General features: G+C 45.7%; 1 protein-coding gene across 1 annotated transcript in view; it reads left to right on the top strand.

The window, feature by feature from the left end:
• The first annotated feature begins 9383 nt into the window (after nucleotides 1-9383).
• The window catches only part of LOC138369327 (tenascin-X-like), a 9392-nt gene continuing 8052 nt past the window's right edge, over nucleotides 9384-10723 (top strand). The window contains exon 1 of the mRNA XM_069332559.1: nucleotides 9384-9473. Coding sequence (XP_069188660.1) covers nucleotides 9384-9473 — 90 coding nt within the window. The remainder of the gene's footprint in view (nucleotides 9474-10723) is intronic.

Raw genomic sequence — 10723 nt, 5'->3', positions numbered from 1 at the left:
ATGACGTAAGCCACTTGACGAAGACTGAATAATTACACAAGACCCTTGACTTTGATTAGTGGATGACACAATCCCCTTGACGTTGATTGGATGATGACACAATCCCCTTGACGTTGATTGGATGATGACACAATCCACTTGACGTAGATTGAATGATGACACAATCCATTTGACGTTGATCGGATGATGACACAATCCACTTGAATTAGATCGGATGATGACACAATCCACTTGAATTAGATCGGATGATGACACAATCCACGCTAATTGGACCATAAGGAGGAGCGCCTTGAATTTGGTTACAAGTAAATACTTAATATCTTCAGGTTGAATTAGGTAAATTAAAAAAATAATATTAACCTTAATTTTATAAAAAAAATAAACAATTTAACTACAGATGGATATAAACAGCTGGACCTTGGCGGTTGTTGCATTATAGAAAACCATCTAGATATTCAGTGGATGGAACATCTAGATATTCAGTGGATGAAACATCTAGATATTCAGTGGATGGAACATCTAGATATTCAGTGGATGGAACATCTAGATATTCAGTGGATGAAACATCTAGATATTCAGTGGATGGAACATCTAGATATTCAGTGGATGGAACATCTAGATATTCAGTGGATGGAACATCTAGATATTCAGTGGATGGAACATCTAGATATTCAGTGGATGAAACATCTAGATATTCAGTGGATGAAACATCTAGACGGTGGATGAAAAATATATGTGGATGATCTTCATCCATCTTCAGCGGATGAAACGTCTAGAGTTCTAGTCAGTGAATGACACGTCTAGTCATTCAGAGGAGGATATGTCTAGATATTCGGTGGATAAAACAATTTGATGCTCAGTGGATTAAATATATAGACAATGGATGAAACATCGAGACAGCTGTTGAAACATTAAGATATTCAGTGGATGAAACATCTTGATCAATGTTTTCTAATGTTTATGCCTTATTTCCCATTTTCCAACCACGTTCTCACCTGTGGGCCCTTACAACACGTTCTCACCTGTGGACCCCTACAACCACGTTCTCACCTGTGGGCCCTTACAACTACGTTCTCACCTGTGGACCCGTACAACACGTTTTCACCTGTGGACGCCAATAATCACGTTCTCACCTGTGGACCCCTACAACCACGTTCTCACCTGTGGACCCCTACAACCACGTTCTCACCTGTGGACCCCTACAACCGCGTTCTCACCTGTGGACCCCTACAATAACGTTCTCACCTGTGGACCCTACAACACGTTCTCACCTGTGGACCCCTACAACCACGTTCTCACCTGTGGACGCCTACAACCGCGTTCTCACCTGTGGACCCCTACAATAACGTTCTCACCTGTGGACCCCTACAACCACGTTCTCACCTGTGGACCCCTACAACCACGTTCTCACCTGTGGACTCCTACAACCACGTTCTCACCTGTAGAGAACGTAAAAAAAAATTACGTAACAATTTTTACTGATTTTACGTTCAGTAAAATATAAGTATATAAATTAATAGAATTTCCAAGAATCCCCCCCCCAGGCTTCTCCTCGAATGTCTTCCATTGTCCCCCTCTGGGGTCAAGACCCCAGGGGGGGACCATGGACCCCCGGGCTGGGAAGCAATGATTTAGATATTAAAAGAACGGAACACCTAGAATCTAGACAGTCAATAGGGAGGCAATCTTTATAGATGTGTTCAGTCAGCTGGTGGAACACCCAGAGATCTATAGACACCTGCGATACTTTATCTGAGCCCCTAGAAAGAAAGAAAAATATTGAAAGGAAGGATTATTACGTTTATATAGCACTGAGAAGGGGTCAGGGTAAGGATTTGGGTTGGGACAGTGGGAAGGAATGGCGCCCAGGGGCCAGATTCACGAAGCAGTTACGCAAGTACTTACGAACGTGTACATCTTTTCTCAATCTTTGACGGCTTTGTTTACATTTAATAAACAGTTTACAAGCATGAAAACTTCCCAATCAACTGTTGTTATTGTTATAAACAGCCTCCTGGTGCTTCGGAGCTCATTAAATGTTTAATAATTGTAAACAAAGCCGCCAAAGATTGAGGAAAGATGCACACGTTCGTAAGTGCTTGCGTAACTGCTTTGTGAATCTATCCCCTGGTCACTAGAGGTAAAGAAAGTTATGCTTCAAGAAGCACTGAAGCTCCACGTTAACAAACTTACAAGTCTATATTGTTTGTTATTTAGATACAACATTCGTAGACTCATTCAGCTAAATGTAACAAATTAGATAATTCAATAGTCGTAAGAATTATATATATTATATATATATATATATATATATATATATATATATATATATATATATATATATATATATATATATATATATATATATTATACTTATATTTTATTATAATTATTTGGAAAATTTAATGAAAACAAAAAATAGTGTGACTAGGTTATTGAAACTAGTGAGTGTACCGTGACTAGTGAGTGTACCGTGACTAGTGAGTGTACTGTGACTAGTGGGTGTACTGTGACTAGTGAGTTTACTGTGACTAGTGTACCGTGACTAGTGAGTGTACCGTGACTAGTGAGTGTACTGTGACTAGTGAGTGTACTGTGACTAGTGAGTGTACCGTGACTAGTGAGTGTACCGTGACTAGTGAGTGTACCGTGACTAGTGAGTGTACTGTGACTAGTGAGTGTACCGTGACTAGTGAGTGTACTGTGACTAGTGAGTGTACCGTGACTAGTGAGTGTACCGTGACTAGTGAGTGTACTGTGACTAGTGAGTGTACCGTGACTAGTGAGTGTACCGTGACTAGTAAGTGTACCGTGACTAGTGAGTGTACTGTGACTAGTGAGTGTACTGTGACTAGTGAGTGTACTGTGACTAGTGAGTGTACTGTGACTAGTGAGTGTACTGTGACTAGTGAGTGTACCGTGACTAGTGAGTGTACCGTGACTAGTGAGTGTACCGTGACTAGTGAGTGTACCGTGACTAGTGAGTGTACCGTGACACCGTTAGTGAGGACGTGGTTCTTAACGCCCTTTAATTAGTACCTGTCATTGAAGCTCTAATATATATTATAATTGTTAGCCTGGTGAGGGAGAACATTTCAAAACTGTGCTTCACAGTCAGAGGTCAGGTCAAGGGAACAGTCAGAGGTCAGGTCAGGGGAACAGTCAGAGGTCAGGTCAGGGGAACAGTCAGAGGTCAGGTCAGGGGAACAGTCAGAGGTCAGGTCAGGGGAACAGTCAGAGGTCAGGTCAAGGGAACAGTCAGGGGTCAGGTCAGGGGAACAGTCAGAGGTCAGGTCAGGGGAACAGTCAGAGGTCAGGTCAGGGGAACAGTCAGAGGTCAGGTCAGGGGAACAGTCAGAGGTCAGGTCAGGGGAACAGTCAGAGGTCAGGTCAGGGGAACAGTCAGAGGTCAGGTCAAGGGAACAGTCAGAGGTCAGGTCAGGGGAACAGTCAGAGGTCAGGTCAGGGGAACAGTCAGAGGTCAGGTCAAGGGAACAGTCAGAGGTCAGGTCAGGGGAACAGTCAGAGGTCAGGTCAGGGGAACAGTCAGAGGTCAGGTCAGGGGAACAGTCAGAGGTCAGGTCAGGGGAACAGTCAGAGGTCAGGTCAGGGGAACAGTCAGAGGTCAGGTCAAGGGAACAGTCAGAGGTCAGGTCAGGGGAACAGTCAGAGGTCAGGTCAGGGGAACAGTCAGAGGTCAGGTCAGGGGAACAGTCAGAGGTCAGGTCAAGGGAACAGTCAGAGGTCAGGTCAAGGGAACAGTCAGAGGTCAGGTCAGGGGAACAGTCAGAGGTCAGGTCAGGGGAACAGTCAGAGGTCAGGTCAGGGGAACAGTCAGAGGTCAGGTCAAGGGAACAGTCAGAGGTCAGGTCAGCAATGCAACATAAAACAAAAGAAACACATTAAAATAACAGGTGTGTTGGGGACAGGAAGCCTGCACATATATACAATTATTTTAGGTTTATATCGAGGTCCCCTCCTCCCTGGACGGTAGAACAACGGTCTCGCTTCATGCAGGTCGGCGTTCAATCCCCGACCGTCTAAGGGGTTGGGCACCATTCTTCCCCCCCCCCCCTTGTCCTATCCCTAATCCTTATCCTGACCTCTTCCCACTGCTATATAGTCGCATTGGCTTAGCGCTTTCCCATGATAATTTCCTCCTCCTCCCCCCCTTCTCCCCCATTCAGGGTCAAACAACTGACCTTCGATAGGTTGCAACTCCCTAACATTTGCCTAACTTCCAGGTGCCTATTTTCTGCTAGGTAAACAGAAGAGTTAGGTGAAAGAAAACGTGTTCAACCATTTTTGTCACATCCGGGAATCGAACCCGGGACCCGCGACTGTGAATCTATGGACCCAGGCAGGAGTAACACAGGGGGGGGGGGATACATATATTTCACATTCACATAACAGTGGAAATAATTGTCATAAATTTAAATTATAATGAAAATGTTATCCCACTAAATATTAAGTTTAGAGAATTCTTAGACTTAGTCTAGGTTAGTGTCACTCACTAGGTTAGTGTCACTCACTAGGTTAGTGTCACTCACGTGGTTAGTGTCACTCACGTGGTTAGTGTCACTCACTAGGTTAGTGTCACTCACTAGGTTAGTGTCACTCACTAGGTTAGTGTCACTCATGTGGTTAGTGTCACTCACGTGGTTAGTGTCACTCACGTGGTTAGTGTCACTCACGTGGTCAGTGTCACTCACGTGGTCAGTGTCACTCACGTGGTGTCACTCACTAGGTTAGTGTCACTCACTAGGTTAGTGTCACTCACGTGGTCAGTGTCACTCACGTGGTTAGTGTCACTCACGTGGTTAGTGTCACTCACGTGGTTAGTGTCACTCACGTGGTCAGTGTCACTCACGTGGTCAGTGTCACTCACGTGGTCAGTGTCACTCACGTGGTGTCACTCACGTGGTTAGTGTCACTCACGTGGTTAGTGTCACTCACGTGGTTAGTGTCACTCACGTGGTTAGTGTCACTCACGTGGTTAGTGTCACTCACGTGGTTAGTGTCACTCACGTGGTTAGTGTCACTCACGTGGTTAGTGTCACTCACGTGGTTAGTGTCACTCACGTGGTTAGTGTCACTCACGTGGTCAGTGTCACTCACGTGGTCAGTGTCACTCACGTGGTTAGTGTCACTCACGTGGTCAGTGTCACTCACGTGGTCAGTGTCACTCACGTGGTTAGTGTCACTCACGTGGTTAGTGTCACTCACGTGGTTAGTGTCACTCACGTGGTTAGTGTCACTCACGTGGTCAGTGTAACTCACGTGGTTAGTGTCACTCACGTGGTTAGTGTCACTCACGTGGTCAGTGTCACTCACGTGGTTAGTGTCACTCACTAGGGTAGTGTCACTCACGTGGTCAGTGTCACTCACGTGGTGTCACTCACTAGGTTAGTGTCACTCACGTGGTTAGTGTCACTCATGTGGTTAGCGTCACTCACGAGGTTAGTGTCACTCACGAGGTTAGTGTCACTCACGTGGTTAGTGTCACTCACGTGGTTAGTGTCACTCACGAGGTTAGTGTCACTCACTAGGTTAGTGTCACTTACGAGGTTAGTGTCACTCACGAGGTTAGTGTCACTCACGAGGTTAGTGTCACTCATGTGGTTAGTGTCACTCACGTGGTTAGTGTCACTCACGAGGTTAGTGTCACTCACTAGGTTAGTGTCACTCACGAGGTTAGTGTCACTCACGAGGTTAGTGTCACTCACGTGGTGTCACTCACTAGGTTAGTGTCACTCACGTGGTGTCACTCACTAGGTTAGTGTCACTCACGTAGTGTCACTCACTAGGTTAGTGTCACTCACGAGGTTAGTGTCACTCACTAGGTTAGTGTCACTCACGAGGTTAGTGTCACTCACGAGGTTAGTGTCACTCACGAGGTTAGTGTCACTCACGAGGTTAGTGTCACTCACGTGGTGTCACTCACTAGGTTAGTGTCACTCACGTGGTGTCACTCACTAGGTTAGTGTCACTCACGAGGTTAGTGTCACTCACGAGGTTAGTGTCACTCACGAGGTTAGTGTCACTCATGTGGTTAGTGTCACTCACGAGGTTAGTGTCACTCACTAGGTTAGTGTCACTCACGAGGTTAGTGTCACTCACGAGGTTAGTGTCACTCACTAGGTTAGTGTCACTCACGAGGTTAGTGTCACTGTAAACAGTCACTACAATGGTTAGTGTATTGCCATACGAGCAATACACTAACCTTTAATCTTGTGTATATCAACGAATATTAATGTACTCTTGCATGGCTAATAATTACAAAACACAATGACTGCCAATACTCATCAGTTAGTAATTCATGAGTAAATAAACTGCTTCAAGAAAAACATTGATAACACAAATAATTTACTCATGTATAATCATTCCAATCTCACTTATATGGTCACAGAATCAATTACAATAAGAGTGGTGAGATACAAATAGATTTGCAAAATACGTGCATTGAATGTGAACATTGTACTACGAGAATAACACCACTGTCTGATAGCAGAGATAGAAATAGATATCCTTGCTCGAAAAATATATATATGTATCAAAACACTTGACTGTCACCTTGCCCCGAGATGCATAGTATACAGTCCAATATACAAGAGGAGGCTGAGCAGAGAGAAAGGGCAATCACTAACTCCAACAGACTCTCACGACTGTCTAATAAATGGTAATCAATACTTTTAATGATGCTCGAATGTCATTTAAATTCCTCAAGGCAACTGTAGGGTCGCCTTACAGTCAGCTGCGGTACAGGTCCTGCGTCCCACAGCACCTGAGAAGACACAGTTACCTGGAATTTCTGAGGTAACTGTTCAGGCTGTTGCTGACTTGTAACGCTGAGGTGATTCCTCTTGTGATGAGTAGTGGATGTCTAGTTCTGTACGTCTGATTCCTTTTGGCCAAGAAGAACATCAACGCCACAGCAGCATTTCCACATGAAAATCGATTAGCACAAATGGACAATTGGTATGACGTTTACCACCTCACTGAAGAGGATTGACATGCAATACTTTCCATGTAGTTGACGGTGTTCCTCAGAGTCTGGACGCCGGACGACTTGTTGCTGAGTCCCTCAGACGACCAGGAAACAGGTCGTCGGCAGTGTGGCACATTGACTACTGCCACTAAACAGTAGTCAATGTCCACTTATCCAAGTAAGTGGGTTTTACAGACCCAATGAAACATGGCTGATTTAATGAGCCATTCGCGGTTTCGCTTTAACTCGACTTATACTTACACATCGGCAAAATCCTGGAGCAAGGTGCAGTTTTAGGCGTCACCCTGAACCCTTCTAAGTGTGAAATAATATGTTCCAACCCCCCCCCCCCCACCTTGGCGCTCAGATAGACTTTTTGTCCCCAAATAGATAAACGTTGCTTCAAGTTCATAAGAGAACGGGAAGGCTTCATCACTGGCTAACTTGGAGGCTTGTAAGTGGCAGATTGTAAGTTGGCTGGTCTCTGCCATGTGGTTCTTCACCTTCCAGTGGGTGGAGCGTCGCTTGTAGTAACCCTGCGTCCGTATTTTCCTGGACTCTCTTCCTTTGATCAGATTCGTGTCCTTGTTTCCACTTTTGTTTGTAATTGTTAGTAGTTTTTTTTTGTCAGTGCACTTGTTAACAACACGTCACAAAATAATGGAAGTGACGACGTTTCGGTCCTCTGGACCATTATCAGGTCGTATTAAAGCGCTTTTGACCATTATCATGTCTTATTTAAGAGCGATTGATTGATTGATGAAGATTAAGCCGCCCGAGTGGTGGCACGGGCATGAATAGCCCGCAAGGAAGAGAGTTAGAGAGAGAGAGCCAATATATTAAGGTAAGAATGTGAGGTGAAAGTCGAGATGATAAGATGTAATACTTTATTTCGGGATGTGTGGATTGTGTATCTAATTTGTAGCCCTCATTATTGTGACATACTGTCTGCTTTATTGTAAATGTTAATTTACAATATATTATATATATATTATATAATATATATTATATATAAATTATGTTTTTAACGAGGCCTCTCCCTGTTTCAAGCTATTCACAAAATAATCACAACTATAACTCCCAACAACCAACTACAATCCACACCACCACCACACACACCAACCATCCCAACCCGTCCTCCTAACAGAACGTCGCATTTTGACGTATACTCTACCTAAGGCCAAAAATCGGCGTAAAAAAAATGGTAGCGACTCTGGAAATTGACATACTGCCAGGTTTTCTGTTTTGGGTTCTCTGGTAGGTTAGGATAAGGGCACTTTAGTAGGACAGTTTCTTGACGATGGGGTAATGTTAGAAGGACTGGCTGACTAGCCACCATCCACAACACCAGGCACACCATCCAAGCACCACTCACACCATCCAGAGCACCACTCACACCATCCAAGCACCACTCACACCATCCAGAGCACCACTCACACCATCCAGGCACCACTCACACCATCCAGAGCACCACTCACACCATCCAGAGCACCACTCACACCATCCAGGCACCACTCACACCATCCAGAGCACCACTCACACCATCCAGGCACCACTCACACCATCCAGAGCACCACTCACACCATCCAGAGCACCAAGCACCAGCATACAGCATGGTGAGGAACCAGAACAACATTAGGGATGTGGGAGCTGAGGAGGAGATGATCCCAGCGTGTTTGCCCGCCCGTCTTAGCTACAATGGGTCAGCTGGGAAGGCTCTCAGCTCGGGCCAAACACTCCAACACTCACAACCAAAAGGGATAATTCACTTGGCACCTTCCCCCCTCCAAGCTAGCAGTCTCTAGTTACCAGACTCTGGCACAACACCCGGAATATCACGTCTCTCAGTCTCTCTCTCTCTCTCTCTCTCTCTCTCTCTCTCTCTCTCTCTCTCTCTCTCTCTCTCTCTCTTTCTCTTTCTCTCTCTCTCTCTCTCTCCTTTTGACTTCCATGTATCGCTCCATCGAGTGGTGGATGAAGGCTGGTGGTGGTGAGTGATGTTGTTGTGGTGGTGGGTGGCTTTATGTTTAGTGCTGTGGGGCTCTAGCCAGGGATTAGTGAGGTGAACAGAGCCGGGGAGTGGTGGTAGGTGGTGGTGGGTGGTGGTAGGTGGTGGTAGGTGGTGGTGGTGGCGATGGTGGTGGGTGTTGCGAGGCGACTCACAGTGTTACAGTGTTGTGAGTCGCTGTCTTGCTCATTGTGGTGTTGGGGGGGATGGAGTGTCGTCTCTGATCTTACTCTCGTCCCAGATCCTGGTCTTCCGCTAATCTTATTGCCGATAGTGATATCGCTTTTCATGATGGTGCTGCAACTGCTGTTGTTGCTGCTTCTTTTGTTGCTGTTGCATCTGCTGATGCTGCTTTTGTAGTTGTTACTCTTTTTCTTGCTGCTGATAATGCCTGCAAATGCTCTTGAACTTATTGATGCTGCAACAGCCCCGTGCCGGCAAGCTCCTAAGGAGACTGATATTGGCAAGATAACTAAAGTAGGCGAAAGATTGATCGAGTGGTCTCTACAGGGAGAAACACTAGATGTCGCAGTCCTGTAGACCCAATATTTACTTGTATGTGCCTAACTAATGTATTCTGCTTGGTTGTATTTTACAGGAGCGGTTGTAGCTGATCTACGTCTTCCCAGGTCCTTTAGAACAGTGAGGATCAGCTGGAGGTGCTATAGAAAAAACTGTAGAGTATTATATATATATTATATATATATATATATATATATATATATATATATATATATATAGCGAGGATCAACTAACCTTTTGTATGTCCCTGACCCCCAGTAGCCCTGACCCCCAGTAGCCCTGACCTCCAGTAGCCCTGACCTCCAGTAGCCCTGACCTCCAGTAGCCCCGACCTCCAGTAGCCCCGACCTCCAGTAGCCCCGACCTCCAGTAGCCCTGACCTCCAGTAACCCAGACCTCCAGTAACCCTGACCTCCGCTAGCCCTGACCTCCAGAAGCCCTGACCTCCAGTAGCCCTGACCTCCAGTAACCCTGACCTCCAGTAGCCCGACCTCCAGTAGCCCCGACCTCCAGTAGCCCCGACCTCCAGTAGCCCTGACCTCCAGTAGCCCCGACCTCCAGTAGCCCCGACCTCCAGTAGCCCTGACCTCCAGTAACCCTGACCTCCAGTAGCCCTGACCTCCAGTAGCCCTGACCTCTCCTCATAGTTCTTACCTCTAATATTGCTGTTCTTGAAGAACAGCCTTGTGTTCCCTTGACCTACGCGAGCAGTCACCGTATGCAATTGCAGTCAATCTACGATAGTCTAGATCCTGGGGCTAGATTCACGAAAGCACTTACGCAAGCACTTACGCGTGTACATCTTTCCTCAATCTTTGACGGTTTTGGTTACATTTATTAAACAGTTTACAAGCATGAAAACTTCCCAATCTACTGTTGTTATTGTTATAAACAGCCTCCTGGAGCTTCGGAGCTCATTAACTATTTAATAATTGGAAACAAAGCCGCCAAAGATTGAGAAAAGATGTACAGGTTCGTAAGTGCTTGCGTAAGTGCTTTGTGAATCTGGCCCCTGGTAGGCCTGATATACGGTAGTCTAGACTCTAATGGACTTGTTTCACGATAGCCGTCGGCCCTAGTAGGCGTGATCTATGGTACTCATCAACCATCACGATAACTACAATCATCACTGACTTTGTCAGCGCTGCCACGAAGCATCACTCTCACTATCCAACAATCCCACAATCCTAACCACGGTCACCATA

Source organism: Procambarus clarkii, chromosome 28 (genome assembly GCF_040958095.1).
Source record: "Procambarus clarkii isolate CNS0578487 chromosome 28, FALCON_Pclarkii_2.0, whole genome shotgun sequence".
NCBI classification, from domain to species: Eukaryota; Metazoa; Arthropoda; class Malacostraca; order Decapoda; family Cambaridae; genus Procambarus; species Procambarus clarkii.
The sequence above is the reverse complement of the archived record's forward strand: the minus strand, read 5'-3'. Positions and strand labels throughout refer to the sequence as shown.